The sequence below is a fragment of the Falco cherrug genome, chromosome 8 (assembly GCF_023634085.1).
Source record: "Falco cherrug isolate bFalChe1 chromosome 8, bFalChe1.pri, whole genome shotgun sequence".
NCBI classification, from domain to species: Eukaryota; Metazoa; Chordata; class Aves; order Falconiformes; family Falconidae; genus Falco; species Falco cherrug.
In genome coordinates this window covers 19,724,305-19,747,427 of record NC_073704.1, presented here as the reverse complement: position 1 = coordinate 19,747,427, position 23,123 = coordinate 19,724,305, and the positions used below count along the sequence as shown (strand labels likewise).

The window sequence follows — 23,123 nt, the reverse complement described above, 5'->3', positions numbered from 1 at the left end:
GTGAAATTTTGTATCAAACTCCAGAGAGTACCATGGTATTATGTTAGGCAATGGACAAATACATGGAAAGACAACGGAGCCACTGAATATTTCTTGGTCAACATACAAATTGTCACAAGAAATTTAGAGACTTAAAGAGTACAAGGAATGTAACTACTACACTTCCCTCTTCTCAAAATTAAAGATTAGAATAATTACATTCAAACACTAACTCATCAACTTAAGATAGTTGAAAATGGTTTTTCTCCATTGCCCTTGCAGAGATGATGATATCCTGCTATGTTGCTTTTGAGTCTTAATTTTAAGTCAGTGAAGAAAAACAGAAGACTGGTATTTTACACAAAAATTAGGTCTATTTCCAAAGTAGAAAAATAGTTACAACGCGTGCTCATTATGGCTTTTCCACCAAGATTTAAAGACAGCATTTGAAAAAGAGCTTTTTCATTTTGTCAGTTACTTTTATTTTATACATACCCATCTCCTGGTTCTGACCTCTGCAAGAGGACTAGCTATATACACCACACTTGTATATATATATATTTTTTTATTACTACATAGCCTTTAATGAAAATGCAACATTTTGAGAACTAACATTAACAGTCTGCATCATCAGAGAAAATGAATCCTTAATAATTATTCATACACCAAGTAACTGTAAACCTAAATCATTTCAGAAGACCTGAATGTGTCAAGAACTTTGACAATTATGACTGGAGCCAGGAAACTGTAGCACTGCAGAATTTCTTATGAATTTTTCTAGTTACTTTTTATAAATGCTGTCCCAGATGACAGCTTAATGTGTACCACATGCAATATTTATTCTTCTTCAGTGTCAGACTGTCTAGCCATCCAAGGGAATACAAAGAATGTCACTTATTAGGATAAAAGCACAAGGAAGGTAATCAAGGACATATGTAACATCAGCCAATCATGCCCTATTTCAACATCCTATTCCATTCATAACAGTTCAACAATTATTTGCTTACTGATCACTTGCTTTCAGGCTGTTTGTGTTCCCCGTAATGGTGGTTTGCATTTATTTTGCTCTTTAGAATTGGACACTTGCTGTGCCATGCATGTTTGTCAAAACTTTGTATCTTCTGTCAGAAACAGCTTTAGCATATCTGTTTGTCAGAAATCACTAATAGAACAATCTAGTTACGTTCTAGGTCAATACGATACTAATATAACTAGAAATCAGAAACAAAAGGCTATCACACAACCACACAATACTGCAAGACAGGCAACTAAAACCATGTTTCTGTTTAATATACTTCAAGCACGCTGCTGTATCTTTATGGAAAACCTCACACAGAAAACAGCCTTTGACCAGAATGGAAAAATATACTGTCTAAGCACAAAGTCATTAACCTTGTCTTTTAAGCTTGAATAACTGAATTCCTTACTAGTTCTCCATGTCTCTTCACCACATTTTTATTTATTTATTTACTTGCAGACATCTTATCTGCTGATTCCAACCTATCTGATGGACCAAGTTATAAAAAAGCATTAATTCATAAAGACAAGTAGAGACAGGCAGATAGAGGGAGCCAAAGACAAACATTTAGCCTCCATAAAGTTATTTTTAAATAATAATATTTTTTTAAATACTATGGGAAACTGAACATGCATGCACACATACGCACACTTCATTAATTTGAGTATCCCGGGACATAAAGATTTTATTAAATAAAAATAGGTATGGATTTAATGAGCCTCTGAAATAAAACAAGCTGGAAGAACCATCACATGTTTTAGATAGACCACATTGTGCAGGTTCTCGATGTATTAGGTGTAAGTTTTTTTTTTTTAAATAAAAACCATTTGTTTAGATTTAAATATATTTTCACTTCAGAAGTGTAATACTGTGCCAGTGCATGAGAAAAAGAGTGAAACTGATATACAGTGAAACTGATAAACGCATTTTCATTGTTCAATTCCATGAAGTACAAAACTAGCACATGTAATTACTCACTTTCAAATATTTATCTTCTAAACATCTCTTCAGGCTTTAGAAACTATTGCCAGAGCACCGGAAATCCAAAACATTATTTTACTTAACTTCTCCCCAAATTAACAATAATTAAAGTCAAACATTGTAATAAAGGATAATAAGATACCCATACCAAATGTCTTGTTTGACAGTTCTTCCATGAAACATACATAACCTATGAACTTTCCTCTGCAATTTAAACATGAAGAAGCATCTATTCCTTCTTTCAAAACACAGACACATAGTTCTATCAATTGTAAAACTACTGACTATCAGCATTTGAACATCTGGCATTAATATTAGTCATTAGAAGAAACTCAAGCTGAAAAATAAAACACTCTGCCAAAACTTGAGAAGGTGAGTAATCTTTCTTGGGAAAAACAAGCAGTTAAATGAAAATAGATTTCCATATACTCAATACTTAAAATTGAGCTGTAAATAACCATAACATTAAAATAAATAAAATGCAACAGATTTTCAATATAATTATCAATGAAAAATTTGTCTGTAAATTGTGAAACAAAGAATTTACCTCAAAGCAAAAGTAAACTTGAAAAATGCCTGCCAAAGTCACACAATATTTCCAATTGTATAAAGGAATCTTAATTCTTAAACATCATTTTCCTATTTATAATAAATTATTTTTCATTGGCTGATATTCCCATTTAGCCCCTATTTGTAGGAAACGGAACAGTCCATACAATATTCCCTCAGAGAACACATGCTGCAGGACTATTCATGAAGAACAATTTTAAGATGAGTATTGTTCCCAGACTCCATAAATATCCCAAATATCAACTGCAGTGAAATAAAGAATAGTAGGTGAAATAAAATTAACTTCAACTACGAGAACTTAGATTAACAGAACTCTCTAGCATGTGATAGCAAGAAATGATTCAAGACATGGTCCGGACAGAGAAATTCAGTAAGTAGAACTTTAGAGGTAAGTACATGTACTTTTTTGTGAATCAGATTCCTTTCATAATCTGCCAGTCAGTATTAGCGTAAGTTACTTATTAATTTGGACATTGTTTAAGAGATACTATTATAGTGATACTGATTTCAATGCTCCATCAAAATTTCCCCATACAGATGTTTTTGAAAAAGTAACACAAGTAATTGTCTTGTATTTTCAGAAAATGAAGACAGATTTTTAGAAGGTTTTTTGGCTTAAAAAAAATTCTAAAATGAAAGCTCACCTGCCAGTTATTACAACTGTTGATGTGTCTACCATCAGAACAAAAACCTGTTTTTCCTCTCAAAAACCACAGGTTACATGCAGCAAGGAGGTACTAGATCCTAACACAGAGAAGGAGCTACCTGCAGCTCCCACCACACTAAGTGAGATCACAGCCACCCATCTCTACTGCCGTTCAACAGCCTTCCTCTCCATCTTCCAGATTCTCAATAGGACCCACATAGTAACAGCTGCTGATTTTTAAACACCATGTCAGATACAATAATAATGACCCAACACACACTAAAAGCCGGGGACTCTACCCATAGCATCTATTTTTCCCTCGTTTTGAAAGAGTAATTTATTTGCTTTATGAACTATGCACTACTTCTGTTTCTGTGTTGTCTAGTTGACAAAGATAGGCTAACAATGCTCATTCATTCTGAAAGTCACAGGGCTCAACACATTAATAATAATAATTAATAACAACTAAATTAATATACAATAATTAAGACTAAACAACAAGAATCAAGAATAATAACCTCTTGCATAATTCTCTATTAGCTGATTTTAAAGCAAATAAGGGCAAAACCCTTCTTTATTTAAAAAAATATAAATCCTGCTTTCTAGGATAAAACCTGCTTGTTAATGGGAAATATTCAAGTTATTCTTTGAGCTCATTAACTAAACCATGGCATATGTAGAGCACTCTCTACCTGTCTTTCCCTGTCAAAATTCTTGTGAAGTTCAAATAAGTAGAAAAAGTTAACTTGATTCAGCTACAGCATATTAGCAGATAGCATTTTAACTGCAACAAAAGAAGTGTAACTGGGCTTTTGTAACTTGCATCACAAAGGAGACATAAAATATTTTTATAAGTCAACAATAAACAGAAAAATGCAGCAGAACCAAGCTCATCTTCTCCAAGTAGGTTTGGACACTCACTTTCAATCAAAGAATAATCTTTACCCCTGAGAAATTTGAGTAGACTGTTTTACCTTCCTTCTCCTTCTCTCATCAATATTGCTACATGCAAAAATCACTGCAGCAAAGGTGGCTGTGCTTGTATGTGCATGACACAAAAGAATATGGAAACAAGAAGTGTTTTACTTCTACCTCAGTAATGATGTTTCTCATCAGGAACATGAAATGTGAAAGGGATTTTGACACAAACATCTACAGGCATATATGCACAGCCAAACTGCTTTACTCTAAAATTAGTAAGAGTGAAATCACTACCGAACTATTTACCATTGGAAGTCGGACTGCATCTGAGGTAACGATATTATTGAGAGATGACAGCACTGATAGAGTGGTTAGTACCCTGGTTGCCTCAAAAATCCTTGAAGACCTGTTGATGGGTTGCATTGAGGACGTGCAGACTAACAACCCTGGCCTGGAAGACACTGTAAATTACAGAATCTGGTCCTCAATATAAAAGCTGGGTTCTTAGGCTGCTTACCCTTCCCCTTTCTTCCATTCTGGTACAAAGGCAAGTGAGAAAAATACTGTTTCTCCTTTGCTTTTTCCATTTCAGCGTTTTAAGATTCCACTGGCTTGGAGTACTATGGAAGACAGATGTCTGTTCTCCTAAATAAAAGCTAGACTGAATCTAAAAACATTAGCCACAAAAAGCCAGATGAGACACTCTGAAGCTAAAAATCTCTCTTTAGAGTATCAAAAAAAGATATCAAGCTACTGAAAATTCCCAAACTCATTTAGCTGCCAGTAAAACTAATATTTTACACATTCTCAAAAGCTGTGCTCTAACCTACAATAAATAACAGGGAAGCGTTCTAAAGAAGAATTGATTCAAAAACCTAAAAATCTGCATTCAGGCAAGCAAGCAGGACATTGCTTACCCAGCTAAGTCTGTGACAGTAGCAGGCAGTGAAGGACCACAACTACATACAGTATACACATACATCACTCCAAGCACATTTGGAAAGCCTTTGAAAAAAAGGACTGACAGAACACATTATTTCTTTGCAGACATCATTCACGAGATAACCACTGATACAATTCCAGAAAAACATACAACTGCTAGACAGTATCAACATTTTTATTGGGTAACTTGATTTTAAAGTAGAGAATATTTCCCAAAAACATTTTGTCTATGATTTCACTAGCACCAACATTTTTAGGGAAGCGGTAAGGAAAACTGAAGCATAAAGCAAGCTTCCCAAACAGTGGAAACTAACTAGCAGAAAACTGGAGTAAGCTTTTACACACATACTGGAAACAAAGAGCAGTTAATTTATTAGTCTCTGCTCTTTCCATATCAACTCCACAGTAGCAAAATCTATTCTCAGACATATCACTGCATCTCAGGTTTGTTTCTGGGCAGTTTAAGCATTCTTCAGTTTTGAACAGACTGAAGTTGCATCCAGAGTCAGGAACATGTCACATTGCAATGATTTTGCAACAAAGTTTACATCACTGTCTTCGACAACATTTTTCTGTGCAAGTCCCTCTCTTCACTGCTTATGTTATTTATACACTGAATTAAGCAAAATAATAAATTTACTTGAAAACTAGTGCCCCATTATTTTCTCTCCGAGTCCTATCTTAAACAGCACGTGTTAATAAATGTAACAAAATCATTTTTTGAAAAGTCCCACTTCCAATGAAGATCAGGAAGAAACAGTTTCTAAAGTGTTCATACAGTATATCCTGAATAAAGAAACCCCTTCTTACCCTGCACAAGTTTGGATAACTTTCTAAGTTGTTAAGTTTTTGCTTGTTGAAAGCTAGCATCTATTGCTTCAGATTTTTGCCTATGAAAATCCAAGTGTTTGAATAAAATATCACACAAATTACTTGATTCTCCAAACTGTCACGGCAGATTTTTAAAAAAGTATTGTTAGCAGGTAGCAATTCCTAAGATTACACAACCCGACTACAAAATCAGTGAAGCATCCAAACTCAAAGCTGCGGTTGTTCAACATTTAACTGCACCCACAAAACTGTGTACAAACAGCTCAGAAATTATGGTGATGATGGGGGAAAAACAACAACAAACAAACCAAAAAACCAACACTCAGAAGAGCATCTGGAGAGAGAAGAAAAGAATGAACAGAAGACAGGAAGCAAAGCTGAATTGTTCAAAAGGAGGTTTGGTATGACATGCAGCTGGTAAGACAGGGATCATACACACAGCAATGAAGTTGAAAAGTTACCTATAGCTGCTTTCACTTAGCACAGCCTTAGTGATATGAAGCCTTAAAACACATAGCTCCTTGGCATTACTCTGATAGTATAATCAGCTTGATGCACACGGATGCTTTCAGAAAATACAAGAGGCTCACTGGAGTACAGCTGTGTTGGGCTGGTGTTTGGGTGTTGTGTGCTGGGCCATCATCATGTATCACTTATAACACTGCAGAAATTGGTCTGCATTACCCTGGTTACCCTGTTCTCTAAGCCTGCAGCCTTTCAGGAGTTGCAAGAACAGCTTGAAGCTACCTTTATCTGCCCAGGACAGGTTTCCCAACAACCAAGAGGTTGCCCTCCATCACCACCTCCTCTTATTACCAGTTTCAAGGCTCAATATAGCCTAAGTAAATTACTGAGGCTTTATTTCCTGACTTGGCAACCTACACTTTAGCTATAAGTGCCATGTTGTAACCAGGTGGACTGAAATTTTTTAAAATAGCTTCACCATACAGCATTGCTGTTGTGGCTCAACCCCAGCCAGCAACCAAGTACCATGCAGCCGCTCACTTACTCCCCCAGGCTCCCCCCAAGGGATAGGGAAGAGATTCGGGAAAAAGGTAAAACTCATGGGTTGAGGTAAGAACTTAATAATTAAAATAAAATATAATCTTGTATGATAACAGTAATAACAACAACAACAATTGTAATGAGAAGAAGAGAGAGAGGAATAAAATCTAAAGGAAAAAAGAAAAAACACCAAGTGATGCACAATACAATTGTTCACCACCTGCTGACCGATGCCCAGCCAGTCCCTGAGCAGGGATCAGCCGGCCCTGGCTGAACCCCCCACCCCTGTTTCTATCCTCAGCATCTCATTCCATGGTATGGAATATCACTTTGGCCAGTTCAGGTCACCTGTCCTGGTTGTGTCCCCTCCCAATTTCTTGTGCCACTCCAGCCCTCTTGCTGGCAGGGCCTGACAAACTGAAAGGTGCTTGATTTAGTATAAACACTATTTAGCAACAACTGAAAACATCAGTGTGTTACCAACATTATTCTCATGCTAAATCCAAAACACAGCACTGCACCAGCTACTAAGAAGAAAATCAACTCTATCCCAGCCGAGACCAGGACAACTGCTCATTTTTAAATCATCCCAGAAACATTTTATTTGAAGTTTTACTGTCCTAACGCTTAGGAGCCAAGAGTTTACGTTTGGCACAGAGCAAACTCGGTATCAGAGATAAACCATCGCACTTGTACGAAAGTACGTCTAAATCAGAAATTCATGTCCTCTGTAGAAAAACTGCTCAAATTTAACACTGAAGAGTCTCTGTGATTTAATCTCCTTCTATAATCCACAGCACCTGCATGTAGGCAGAGCACTGGAATGAAGCTAGACTTTTCCTGGAAGGTGTTTGTGTGTCTGGGGTGAGGTTACACACTGGAGCTGAGAGCAGGGACCCATCTTCCCCATGCTTAAGAGACATGTCCCTAACACCTGCTGTTACCCAGCATTCACATTCAAACAGACTGGGGACTCCAGAGGGGGAGGTAAAGGAAAGCAAAGCAAAGCAGGAAGTCTGATGAAAGAAATCATCCAGGCCAAAGGACTGGACTGGAACTAAGCCAGCAAGAATGGGATGAAATCAGACAAGAGGGAGAGGCAACCTGGCAAAGCCCTATGGAGAATACATCAGCTAGGAAAAGGGTGAGTAAAAAAAGTTTGGGATAGAACAACTGAATGAAAAGTCACTGGAATTGGTAATCCAGAAGACTACAAGAAGTCAACTAGCAATGTCAGGCAAATGAGCTGGGAAGAAAAGAGACTGCCATTAGGTTGATGGGTGATAAATTAATTTGTATTCATTAATTTGTATAAGACGTAATAAAGAATAACTGTTTATTAAGCAAACAGCACTATCCCTTAATACAGTATGTAAGTGTTCTATGGAAAACATGCCATCCTCTAGTTAAAACGACCTGAGCTGTGAGGTACTCTCTCTCTCAAACAGGCAGTAAAGGTGCAATAGGAAGCACAAATTCTGGATCTTGTTACCTGTGAGTATCAAAGTTGAGCTGTATTCACAACTTGTGTATGCAAATCTCCATTTACACACAGAACATACAAATACTCTGTAATACTTTTTAAAAGCATTTCAGTTGTAAGGCAGGGATAAGAAGTGCAACATATTTTAAAATGTAATTTTGCAAATCTGTCAGCATAGAAAACAGCCTTAAAAATCATTGAGCAGCTATGTCAAGAAAACATCTCAACACCATGATGGCATTACAACTTACAATTATGACTGAAAGAATTCTATATCAAATACATTCTCAAATATATTTACAAGAATAAAATTCATCTGCCTAAACATTCATGACTGTATGACCTATAATGTATTTAAATATTTGCTTAATGTAATTCAGAAAATAAATATCGTTCAGAAGCTGAAGATAGTGAAAACTGCATTCTGCTCTCACTCTGGTATCTTGCTATATGACTAATATCCTGGTATTTGCAAATAACTGTTTGCTTTAAGTGATGTAATTCTGTTTGCCTCTGCACTGCAGAGGTTCATTAACAGCAGCATCCCTCCTTTTGGAAGACAAACGACTTTTAGGTATTTGGTCCAAATGGGGTAATTTTTTTTTGGTTTTCAGCAAAATTTGTGAAGTTCACCTATTTCAGACAGCACTTGAAAATGGTTGGAAACTTGGGACAGTGAAAAGAGATGGTGTTTCTGTGGGATGCTACAGTTCCATTGAGTCACCATATTTCTAGCTGTAAGAGATGGAGCTGGCCCACAGCTGTTCTTTCACTTAACTTTACATCCTGTGCATTTATTTACTAAGATTCTTATATATAACTTTACACTACTTGTTAAATCACATTTTGCTTCAAGGTGTGTTACATTAATATTACCATTTCCATTAATCTTTGCTTCTTTTGGTTTTTAAGATGTCATTTTGAAAAATCTCAAAACCAAAATGCACGTAAAATGCCAAGGACTATCTTTCACTCTTTTTTTTTTTTTTTTTTAACATAGAGATCAAATATTTATTACTAACCAATTTAAGAAGAGCCTGTACAAAAACAGTATCTCCAGGACTTCCCTAAAATCAGACATTATTTTATGGGTGGCAGGGGAGGTTTGGGAGTATAGGGGTTTTTTTGCTGTTGAGTTTCTTTTAAGTTTTGCTTTCTTTTCTTGATTTTAACAGATGTACTGAAGCCATGAAAACCTTCTGGATAGCATTTCTTCTTCTGTCACCATCTTCTTGCTCTACCAGCACATGACACCACCTTGTTCTTTCGCTAAGAAAGTGAACACTTAACTTACTAGATCTATTCTGCCACTGGGCATGTACCCACAGAAATACAACCAAGAACATCAAGTCTCCTTTTCCAACCAGATAATAACTTTCTTTCCTAACTAGTATAAAGTGAAGACTGAGAGAATCAGATTAATTCATACTCAAGTCTATTGATTCTTCCTCGTACTTTACCCCAATATTTCTTTCTTCATGTCAGATTTCTCCACCCCGCTCCCTTTTTTTTTTAAAAAAAAAAAAATATTTGGAACATCTGAAACAATATGGAAAAGATGAATAGAAAAGGATTACTCACTCCCATACTACAAGACCTAAGGAGCATCAAATGAAATTACGACGTGGCAGATCCAAAACAAGCATAAGGAAGTATTTCTCCATATAGCACATAGTTAAACTGTGGAAGTCCCTGCTCCAGGATATTGGGATGCCAAAAGTATATATAGGTTCAAAAGGTCAATGGCTAAATTCACAGCATAAAAATCAGTCAAAAATTATTAACCACAAGTATATCATATCTGGCTTAGTCAGTTCTACAATAATAGATTGCAAGAAGCTGGACGCATACACTTTGTTCACTTAATGTGGTCCTGTAATCTTCCCTGGACATGTTAGTGGCCTGTCAGAAACATGATGCCAGAAAAGACAGACCTTTCATCTGACCTAATTATGCTTCTTCTAGCTTAAGAACATGAAAAATGCTAGAAAAACTAATGGGGAAAAGGTTATTTTTATGGCATATATGCCACCTTTCTAAATACACAGGAGTAAGATCAGTCAAGAGAGGTATCCTATCCAGGAACACCCAACTTATTTTTGTTAACATTTTTGTCTACCATAACATTTTGAGAGACAGCCCCTTGAAAATAACATTAACACACATTTGGACGCTCAACAAGTCTGGATTATATTAGAGAAAATGTTCAAATATCCCTATCAAGTCTCAGATGACTTAGTTATGATGCTATAGATAACAGAATTGTCAGCAGCGTAATCAACTCCTTAAATTAGTCTATGCACAGGATGAAAAATCACTTGGTTTAGACCTGAGAAGTCAAGTCAAAAGATCAGTCTACGCAGCTTTGACACATGAGTATTCCTGGTGCTCACTGCAAAGAGTTAAGTCCAAAATACTGAACTGTACAATATGATAAACATAGTCCACTACATCTGCTCATTAATTAGCTCAATATATTTCATAATTGGAATCCATATTATGACCCGCTAAATGCATCCTCTTTAGCAAGACTAAAATGTAAACCTTTAATTAGGTGAAGGGCTGATAAATCTCGTGTCCTGGATTTATGTGACATCCTGGGACTCAGAAAGCAGTTTTAACAGAAAATTATTAGGCTTATTTAGAATACTTTCACGATAAAACTTGAATACATGTATACCATGTTAAGGTACTACAGCCATGTAAAAACCATTAGGAATTATTAAAAGAAGGGCTTAAGTATTCATTTAGAGAACAGCAATATGTAGAGTAAGAATGGTTGCAGTGGATTCCCCCATACAGCATCATGATTACTGTCATCTGATCATAACACAAGTGCGACTAGCACAGCTGCCATGTCAGCTTCTCTTCAGGGGCTAGGTCTTAATCATAAATCAGCTGAATGACTAATTCAACATTGTTAAAACCAGCAAGTAACTGCTTGGAGCCATTCCAGTTTTTACATCTTTCAAAAGGTCAATACACCTACTCAAACACACAATAGTCCTATCTTTCACAGTGTTTTCTTCTTTTCTTGGATTGAAAAATAACATGTTAGCACTTAAATGTAAGTGTGTTTTAACTAACAATTAAAATGTTCATTAATTCTGAAAGAGTGACCCAGTAAAACAAAGACAATTTTAGTTTTCCTCTCTACCCACAATCAAAAAGCCTCTCCACTCCTTTGCTGTTTTAAACACTTTTATAGTTGCAAAAGTCTTATGAAAACATTTTACTGCTGAGCGTTTCCTGCATTAACCTTACTTTTGTTACAGTATTATTATGAATTAAGCTCAGAAATAAACTTTTTCAAGTTGAACGACTAGTCTAAATGTGGCTTGCATTTCAAATATGAACCTCTACCCCTCAAAATAATAACAAAAAAATTACAAAGTAAGTGGCATCTAACAGTAAAATATATTCTAATCATTTACATCTGTTTACACTACATAAATGACAAAAGCCTACCGTTAGCATCCTTCATAGAAAACATTTATTCTGCTCTTAAATATAAAAGCTATGTCGCATAAACAGAGGATTTAAAGCTGTGGCAGAGTGTCTGAATGAAAGAAAATGGCAATCTTTCTGGTTCTACTAGATGCCTTTCCCTATCACACAATGTTTCCCACTCATAAATACATGACAAATACTTCCTCAATCATTTTTTACGAGCAGGGATGCACAGGGGGTAGTCAATGGCTAGCTTGAGGGAAAATAGGAACAGCAGGAGGCAGAAACTGTACTGAAAATGGCTATGTGGTAAATTCTCTTCTGGAACATCACTCAGCTACCCAGGCTTTGATCTTTCAGCTACAATTACACTCACATCCATGAGATCTGGATATAGTTTTTAAAAACTAAATCATTAATAGTAATAGAAACAGTTAAACCATTTCATTATATGACTCCTCAACTCAAACATCTGATTTTTTACAAATTAAAAATTGCAATTTATACAAAGATTTGCTTTCAATTGGGTTTAACTATGTCATCATCACAACTAGTCTCACAAAAAACATGGGGTGACTGGCGACAGCTAAATCACAGACTGGCGTCTCCTAAATAGTCTGCCTACCATTAGGGTCTGGGAAATGGTATTTACTGTACAATTAGAGCCAGTGAGCTCTACCTGTAATCATACAGGTGCGAGGATCCTTTTTTGGACAGGGCAACCAACTCATCCATTTTCACAAACTTCTATGCCTATACTATAAGGTTATAGCAAACCTCAGGAAACCCAAACATTTGTACTTAAAAGAAATAATCACCTGACAATAGCATAGCAAATACTACTATCCTGATTTTAAAGACTTCCTTGGGTAGAATCACTTTTAATATTTAAATTGTCATACCCAAAAAAACATTCAAAGAAGGAACAAATTAATTCACAGTCATAAAATCTGGCAAACATGAAAAGCTTACATTATTACACCGGTTATCAAGTTTATTCCAAAGTCTGTGTTTTTGGCCAAGAGGGTTTGCTATTAAACAGGTTAAATTTTATTCTTTAACATTAACACAAAATGTCTTGGACTATCAAAAGGACAGTTTTAGCTGCTGTAATTTCACAGAATTTATTCTAATGATTTATTGGAGTTAACCATCTGACATTAATTATTGTTTTGGCTTCCAGTCTATGAATGTTTATTTTTCAGTTTAAAGCCTTCTCACTCTTTGATATCATATGGAAATGAGAATTTTTAATGGAAAATTGAAACCATGTGCATCTAAGTACTTAATGAAGTACAGGGAGAAACAGAGGGTGTACTTTAGGAGAATTCAGATATTCCGCTTTAGATACTTTTGATTTGTTTGGTTGAGTTACATGTGTGTATTTGTTCACAAACATACATTTATAAATTTTCAAAGTATCTCACAAGTACAGTGTTTAAAGATCTGAATACTGAGAAAAGGTTTGTTGTTTGGTGGTTTGTGTTTTTTTTAAACTAAATATACTGCTATAAACTTTTCTTCATCATACACTACTTAATCTGTTGCCTCCTCCTCAAACCAAATATTTACCCCATCTAGAGCTTCCAATGACATGCTAAAAGCTGTACTTCTCAACAGCGGATTCCCACCATATGTCTGCCATGTTAGGACTGGATCTTAATCCAGTTCATTGAATGCCTGATAGATTGATTTTGTAACCATCATGCACTTAAGTCGTAATATTGATGTCAGGAATACTTGACTAAAACCTGTGCTGTTCATGGCATTAAAACCCATCAAAACAGGCCTGTAAACCATAAGCATAGGGCAAGCAGCAGCGAGGAAGCCAGGCACCCAACTGCAAACAGAAAAGTAGTGTTAAAATGTGCAATTCTGTCACAGTTTGAAAGATTTCCGTGCAACTCGCATAGCTTTAGCCCTCTGGCATTCAATTCATTCCTTTGGAATGAAAAAGATCTTGTTCAATCAGCATTATGTAACATGATAAAATATATGTTTATTTAAATCAGTGCTTCTAAATCAAATCTATTTTGTTCACAGTTAATGGATTCATGTAAAAATGTAAGGAAGGAAAGCACAGTCTTTTCTGTTCTGCAGTTTCATTCAGGCTTTCGCCATATGTATTGCACTCAAGCAGCGTATCAATGCGGGCATAACAAGTAACAAAGTGCAACATTAGTTTTTGTTTCTACTTTAACTAATATCCTTGGTGATCTTAATGCACAAGGAATTATTCACCACTGAAAAATGTGAAATAGAAACATAAATCTAGATATTTAACCTGAAAACACTTACCACTTGTTTTTCTTTCTAATGTAGTCTTTTTCAGAGAGGTTAACCAAGTAGATCATCGGTTTTGAAGTAAAAAACAAATGTTTGTTCAAAACATCAATCTAGAAATGAAAATACAGGAGGAGAATTTTAAAAACAAGTTATACCAACTTGAGTTAATTCTATGACCATTCTCCTAATGGCATGTCTGAGAAGGCAACAGAATTAAAGTGTAATATATAGATCACTGATAAACACAGAATTAGCTGATAAATTTAACATTCAATACAGTATGAATATGAAATCTTACAAAAAAACACCTTTAAAAAAAGACAGTAACAGGTAGCAAAATTAGGAGTCAATTCATGGGATAATAATTTATAGCCTACCTCTTTATCATTCCAATCATGATAGAAGCGGACAGCTTTCTTTTCATCTATTACCCATGTCTTGATTTTGCACATTACGTCCTACACAAGATCAGGAAAAAACAAAGTCAAAAACTCAGCTGGATATCAGATCATTCTCTTCCATGAACAAGGCATGTATATATTAAGATTCAAAACATACAAACAAAAATTATATAATACCTTTTTTAAAAAAATTTTTACTCTCCCAGAAAAAGAAATTGCTTCCTTAAAAGTCACTAAGGAGCAATACTGATTATCAAAACAAAGCAAATCCCGTAATTAGGAAGTTAAATACACAATACTCAAGTATCATCTCTTGCCACCATGAAAATTAGCAGAGCTCATAAAATATATCTTAAGATCAGCACATTTTAGATTGCTTTTCAAACTCAGTAAGACACAACATTTCAGCATCCAGCAGGAGAGACCACGTACAATATAAACATGCCATTAAGAAAAGGGAATGGGTGGGAAAAAACACAGCAAATATCTTTTTTTTTTTTAAATTGTGAGCAAAAGAAATTGAGCCTATTATTGATGATCCACCCTTCAAGAAATTAATTCAAATGGCCAAAGCCCTTTTTATTCCACATTAATTTTTCGCCAACACCTTCTCCCTCCCCCCCAAAATGAAACCTGCCAAAGCCTCCATTACACAATGGCAAGAGCCTTGCACTGGTGACCTCCAACCAGCTGCATTCACTTTCAGAACATCTCTCTCGGCAGGAAATCTAAAGGCCTTTTAGTTAGCAAGCTAGTGTGCATTCAGAAGGAGTAACTGCAGGAAGAGCCCAATGTGCTTTGTTTCTCTGGCCTTTCTTCACAGAAAGATTAATCATCTGTGAAATGGAAACGGCAAACAGCAAGTGACACAAACTGAACCCTTCAAGCCTTTCCTCATCAGTTTTGTGGTCGTGAATCCGAAAGCTGCGTGTGGCACGGTTCTCCTTACAGGCAGGTGTTAATAAAAGGCTCTTGGGTCTGAAAGGTCAAACTCTGCTCTTCTAGGAGTAGTACATTTTAGAGTCGCCTATTTTTTGTTGTAGATAATTTATCATCATGCTTTAAATAATGCATTTTTAGGCTATAATTGACACCACTGAGAATTAAGATCTTTAAAATACAAGGAAACATTCTGTAAACCGTCAAGCACACAACATTTTTTGCTCTTAATGCTATGCAGTTGAAGTACATTTATAAACAACCATAAATAACATCAGTATTTACTACAGCCTTTTCTAGTCTTGCAGTTGCTTTAGTGAAGAAAAAAAAAAAAAAAAAAAAGAAAAAGCTCTTCTAAATCTTCAGATCCTGATTTGAAACCCTCCAGGTACAGGACTCCCCACAGATTTTAACAAGGAAGGGGCAAGCTAAAACTTTTAATGAAATCTAACATGTTCTGCCTAAGAATAATCACTTTTACTCTCCTCTAACTGAATTTCACTCATAAATGTTTAAAAGTGGCTAATATAACACCATTTCCTACAAGGAGAAGATCAAAGTGCTATATTACAAATGCATTATGATTAAAAAAGCACTGTGCAGCTTTGCTATTAACTGTTCTTTAAACCCTAAAAGGCTTCCCATAGATCTCACTTGGCACTGCATATACAACCTTTGACAAGTAATGTAGACCATTTTTATTCATTGCCTAAAATTGTAGGCAATTATGTGCGTCACACTGGCCACCTGCAAATTCTGAATGCCTGCTCCAGTTGTCAGAGCAAAAAACTAATGTCGGAGGGGATTAATCTAGGGGGAGAGAGTCCTCTTTAATGGCTCCAGCAGGTGAAATGGCCCAGCTGGTTACTATGATGAGTGGCCAGAACAGCTTATGTAGAGACATGCAACAAGATTACACATAAAGAAGAAAACAGTGGTACCATCTTATCTTTAACCCCATGTGCTTTTTATTTTTTAATTAAACAGTATAAACAAGATAAGGGAAGCAATTCTACCAATAGGTACTTTTCATTTAAGATCTTTATCCTCAGCTTTTGTTTAAATAGATATTTAAAAATCAACACAAACTCCCAAGATTCCTGTTCAGCAGTGAAGGAATTCCGATTACACACTATTTGGGGGTTTAAAATAATTCCATAGGCACCTCCCACATGGCTTTTGACATGACAGTTCCCCCTAACAGCAATGTGTTATTGCATATAAATTGGAGTCGATAAAAACCTGACAGAGAAAACATTATAGCACAAGTTATCAAAGCCAATCTTTTAGGCTTAAGCAGCAATGAAATGTTTTTTAATCACACTGTAAGGGTAGCTACATAATGCAGAACCTCCAGAAAATTTCAAGTATCAACACAGCAAATAAACTCTGTTCTTTCTAAAGCCCATCTAAGCACATAGTTGCCAATCAGAACTTCTCTTCCACATTCATCTGCTACCTACAGTGACACACCTAAACTCGTTTCGGCACAGACCTAATTTTTCAGAGTTCTCATTTAGGCACCTGATGATGCTGTTTGCAACTGTTGTTCTAAAAGAGTAATTACGTGGCTAACTTCCGCAGGGAAGGCTGACCAACAGCTGAACATGCTGGCGAGAACTGACAGCTGTATACTTGCAATTTTATTTTGGTTTTACAGAGAAGCTGGCAAAGTATTGGAAAACTTTCTTTAGAAAGAAGGATGGAAACTTACAAGCAAATACAGCAATTATACCTGAAGCTGGTGAGGCAGTAAGACAAAGAATTTCTCTGAAGGACTATCTGGGCAGACACAGCACACAGAATGTAAGGCAGACAGTCCAGAAACAAAAACAAACAAAAAGATAGATGAACTCCTACTCCCCTGCATCAAGATGTTGTCCCATTTAAATGAGATTTAATATGACCCCCTCAAAAGAAATTATACTAATGACAATATGAAGAAAAGCAACTATTTCTGCATATTTCTTTTACACTCAGCTGCCCCAATACTCTAAGTACACACACAAAAAGCACGTTTTTATGTTATCTCTCATGTAGCACTGTTTTTAGTTTTATTAATCACTTCTGTTTAGGCCTGGTGAAAGAGTATGAACTGACCTTTTTATCTTCACTATCACTGTAACAGTCATTTAAACACATTTAATCACTCTTCGAGTTAACTGAGAGATGCTTAATAACAAAATACAGAGCAATGATCCACTTTACTTCATTAGATCTGGCCTCCCCAGTTGCACACTTCCAGGTCAATCTGTCACCTGCAGAATGATCCACTTCTCCTTGTTTGATGAAAGGGGTATTCCTGTTCTGTTTTTAAGCTAGCAACATTACAGCAAGCACCATTTAAAAAGCCACCAAAACCCCCTCCAAAATCCAATTTACTTACAGTTGTCAAGGCATATGAAATACAGCAAACTTCATGAATATCAAATACTGCTGTTTTAAACATCAGTTAATTTCTGACTATATCCTTGGCAACGTATTTAGTGCATGTGAATACTTAGTATATTTAGCCATATGCAATACCTTTATTTTAATTTATGTCCTGCTCTCGTTTTCCAAAGGTGGCAAGTAGTCAACCCACAAATGCTAAGCAGGACTTTTAACGGTAAGTCCCAACAGTATAAAACACTATAAAGGAATACATTTAAATCGCATTTAGGAGATTTATCATGACATGCTCATGAGACACTACTGTGTAGAAAAATGTGCATACATTAATAAACTCTCTGGATGGATGATAGTAATAATGTGTGCCAATGCCAAATTCTTCTTACAGCATGAGGGACTAAACTAAAGCTTGGAAAACTCACTTGCCTACTTGGCATCAGAGAATTGTGATTTTTTTGTTGTAAATTAGCAGGGCACGTAATTAACTTCCGCAAATTTAATAAAGAAGTAAGCAGTTGTAAGGATTATCACTTCACACTTCAAAGTGCAAGTGAATTCTCCGTGATCCTGCAGGCAGTGCAAAAGTCTTTGCTACTACAGGGAGTAACTGTGGTAGAGTAGGCTGGCTCCCCCCCACCCCAAGGGAGAAGTTTCTGGCAAGTATAGAGTGTTTCTCTGCACCTCAATCATTCCCTTCAAAACTTGCAAGATGTAATAATTGACAAGCCCCCATAAACACTTCAAAAGCAGCTAAATACTTTTTATTAAAATGTTCCAATTGTCCAGAATTCTATCATTTTCACTGCTCTGCTTCTCAGAAAAGCTCTAAGAGGTATCTAAAACATTACCCGCAGCTCTTAGTTAGCTCCTCTCATTTTCACAGAAGTCCAACAGCATAGCACATCAATAACAAAGGCAGTATTGGATAATTAATATAGTCAGAGCTCCCTAAGGAATCTGGTTCAGTGGCACAAGGTATTTAATTCAACAAACACTGCACACGCTAAATGGAGTCAACACCACCTAACCAGTAGGTCTCAGAATGTAACTGCAAATAGACAATCCAATGGCTGTGTTTCCAGTGGCACTCCAAACAAATTACTTGCATTTCACTAGTTATCATCTTTCATCAACAGCCTAAAAAAAGAGCACATTAATGACACGGATTCTGAGAATAGTAAATTACTAACAACATAAATCATGTGTGTAGTGACCAGAACTGCTAGACAGATTTAGTGAAAGCAAACAATGTTTTTCAAAACAATAAATTCAAATTCATACACTTGCTGGGTGGGGGATAATGGAGGGGGGATACAGTATTTACCATGTAGGGGACTTCCCCTCCTTGCAAGAATGACAGAAGACTTTGAGGGTCACAAGCAAATGAACTGTACTGTAACTAAAAGACTAACATAATCTTTGTATATATAAATAGACTAATGGCCAATGTGAGTAATGCTACATTTATCTCTGTCAAAATAATGAAAATCTGGAGCAAAATATGGTTTTTAAAGTGCTTAAATCTTACTCTTTTATTCTCATTGCATTTCACATATATGTATCTAATAAAAAAACCTCACATGGTACAGGGTTTTTCACAATAGCATACAGAATCAAATGGCTGAAAGTTGATGCTTGACAAATACAGACTAAAGCTGCATCTTACTGCTAAACAGTAAAGATAATTAATCCCTGGCGCAGCTTATGCAAGTTACAGTAATTTCTCTCTAGCTAGAAAATATTTAAACATTAGGGGTTTTCCTCTGGGAGATACATTCCGCTTTAACCACAATTTTGAGGATTAAACTGGAATATGCAAGAGATCAAATTAGGGAATAATTATTTATATTCTTATATTTCCCTAGCCTTCAATATAGCTCTGATGGTTTTTCAGATACTGATAGAGAACTATGCTATTTGAGGTAAAGAGTGCTCATAACTAGTTAAGCTGTGCTGCACCAAAAACAATTCACTGTGTGCGCACTTATTTCCCTGTTAATGCAAGGTGTACGGTCTGCACCATGCCCACAGTCCTTCCGTTCACAGCTTTCCTTGGAAATCTTTTCCAGTTCTATTTAGCATAGCCTCAGCACTCTGCTTTTCCTGGAAGTTTTCTGGCAATTCAAAAGAGCGAGGCTGAAGTGACAAAGTAAGACTTTATTGTGAAAACAATGGTTAGAAACCATGGTATTTTTAAAGGACATTTAAGACAAATCTTGCCGTTTTGAGGAAAAAAAAGTTATATCATGTTTTTCAATTCTGTTAAAGTGCTTAAATAAGCTGTAGCAGCTGGGTGCAAGAAAGAGAACAAGTCAGGTACTGCATCAACTGGAGTCACAATGAACTCCTCTGTGGTACAAAACAATGTCTAATCTCTTACAATTCCCTTGCTCACTGACTTTAATAAAAATACAATGGAAGTAGTAATGGATTTAGGACAAGTGTATTATCTTTTCTTCTACTCAATACCTGCTAACAGAGCCAGTACAAGCTGCACATGATACAAGATTTACTCAGAGCTAGATGCCAATAATGTTTATGAGCCACAGCAAGTACTTTCACCCAAAACATCCTACAAGCATCAATAATCCCCAAATTCTCCTGTGTCGGTCATCTTTGTGGGTTCTAAGGCATTACACACAATTATATAGCCACTTGTAGCTTCTCAAAGAAAAAAGCAGGCAAGAATACAAAAAGCAGTCTATCTACAAATGATTTCTGGCAGTTCAAAAACTCAGAACAGGGAAATTGCACTGAAAAGTAAAATGAAACATCTTCTGCAGAGTTCCTCTAAACTTTTCTTACTGCATTAGTCTACCCACACATTTCCAAATATACCCAAGTGTGAATGCATTTGTTTTAGATGTGAATAAAAGCCAACTGAAGAAGTTGTCTTTTTCAGACTAGAACTATTCATATATGGAGTTATTGTGGTGTATGTATGTAGTATTTAAAAATTACACCATGGCTTGGATCTAGACATACCCAGAGATGTTATTTACAAAAGTAATCACTTTAAGCCACTGTTCAAATCTACATAGGAAAGATCAGCCTTGACAGAAAGTATGTAAGCATTGACTTCTCTTTGTCTACTGACAATACCAAAAGAAATCCAAATGTATATTTACACATTATGTACTTTTAAGTCAGGCTTTACTACTGATTAATTCACAAACATCTGCCATGAATATTTTCCTGTTACATTCAAAATGTTCTCCAGAATGAACTTTAATTTCCTCTAAATACCACATTAAACATAGTAAATGGTCCACTAAAGATTTTAGGCATAATTATATGCATTAAGAATATAAATATTTTCTCCATTCCCTATGATTTAACATTTAAGTTACTAATTATAACAGCCAAGGGCAGAAAGTATGTCAACAGCATACATGTACACTGCTGCTTTTCTCCAATCGCCAGTGGAACAAACTGGCTTCTCAAACTCTCCTCACGAAAGGAGACCAAAGAAACCGGGGGGAAGGGGGAGGACACAGACCCAAACAATTCATTGCTATATTTATCTTCAACTTGGAACAAAAGAAAGGTGAAAATTCCCAACTGACATCATCAGTTAGAGGAAATAAGAGTTCATCCATCCGTGAGAACTCTGGCAAGCACTTGCAGCACGAGGTCAGTGCATTCTGCTCAGCACCATCCCATTCATCAGAATATTGCAGGAAGAAAAGATTTTCACCGTTTTCACCTCGTATATATTGGTAATGAGAAGAACCTGAATCCACCAGCTTTCTGCTGTTTGCCAAGTATTTCCTACACCATTATCAGTAATTTTAAATGAACAAAAAGAATCTTTCAAACAGTTACTGCATCATTAGGACAGCAGCAAAATGTTAAATGGAAGGGAGGAAGAAGGAAGGGATTAAAGTTATTTAAAACATCATTAGGAAGATTTTGGTTTTTTCTTCAGAGTACATAAATGCCAACAGATACTTAAGACTCTATACCTATGGTCACTGTATCCATTTTTAGTACATCGCCCATGGCAGGAACAAAACAAAGCTTGATGCCTTTCATGTAAGTTATAAATGCACTAGATGGTTCTGGTACCATTACATTAAAAAGGAGCCTTTAAACTTTCTTTTCATAATTGCAATTACTTTTGCTCTTACAAAATTTTGAGCTGAAAAACTAGTCTTACTGTAAATTTGATGGATTTTAACAATGGAATTTAGATCTCTCACAGGACTTGTAAAAGCACCCCTTTCAGCTGAAAACTATAAGTTCAAATGCAGTGAACATTGATCCTGACCTACTGCAAATGATGACCTTCCAGTCTTCAATTGAAGCTCAAACACTGCGGACATTGAAGCTGACCCAAAGATTTTGTCTTTATATCACTAACATCAATAATCTGCGCGAACTCAACTATAAATAATATTCTTGTGTTCAGATATATAAATCACAATACCATTATCACTAAGATTTATTCTGTGCTGGAATTCAAGATTCGGTGCACTAACAAAGGGCTTAAGGAATAGCTATTTGCTGCAGAGGGTCAACCTCTAAGGACTAGAACTGAATCACACGGGAAGGATACTAGAAAAGAATTCTGCAATAATGTTCACTTAACTATATTATATTATATTATATTAATTTGAAGACTTCTGTCTCCAGGACTGAAAAACACATAGATTAAGAAATATGTATCTTTAAAACAAATTTTAAAATATGTACATTCTCATCTAAAAATTTATGCATATTTTACTTCTACTTTGAAATCTATTGCTAGCCAAAATGACAGATGAATAATAAGCTAATAATAAAGTTTAACTCAGCATCTTTCTCATGTCTCTGCAGATACCAGCACCAGGCAGATTTAAAATATAAAATCAAAATTACTCTGATTACTTTCTGAAATTATATTTGCACTGGTTTAATACATGCAAATAGCAGGGGTATTTTTATTCTATAATATCTCTTTAGAAGGTTATAGCCAAAATAATATTTAAAGGTATACTGAGTCTGAAAGAATAATACCCTTAGGTAAAAGCAGACAGTCATTTCTAGGAAGGCAGTGAGAACACTTGCAAAACAGACAAAAATCACACATGTAAAGGAAGCTCTTCCAAGCCTATGTCAACATTACATGTTGCTCATCTTGGATTGAACCATATTGTGTCATTGATTTTTAAGTAGAACTTGAAAATTATTTCATTGATGGATCCTTAAGAGCAGTTGGCTATTTTATTTCTGCTGACAGGGGACTGGGAAATCAATTCTCTGAGAGACAGGACAAACAGTTAACACCGTATTCAACTG

At 35.8% G+C, this 23,123-nt stretch overlaps 1 protein-coding gene across 2 annotated transcripts in view; it reads right to left on the bottom strand.

The window, feature by feature from the left end:
- Nucleotides 1-23,123, bottom strand: part of OLA1 (Obg like ATPase 1) — a 103,643-nt gene that overhangs the window by 26,620 nt on the left and 53,900 nt on the right. For both annotated transcript variants that reach the window (XM_055718314.1, XM_055718315.1), the window contains 2 exons: nucleotides 14,490-14,570; nucleotides 14,125-14,222 (listed from right to left, as the gene is read on the bottom strand). In XM_055718314.1, coding sequence (XP_055574289.1) covers nucleotides 14,125-14,222; nucleotides 14,490-14,570 — 179 coding nt within the window. The remainder of the gene's footprint in view (nucleotides 1-14,124; nucleotides 14,223-14,489; nucleotides 14,571-23,123) is intronic.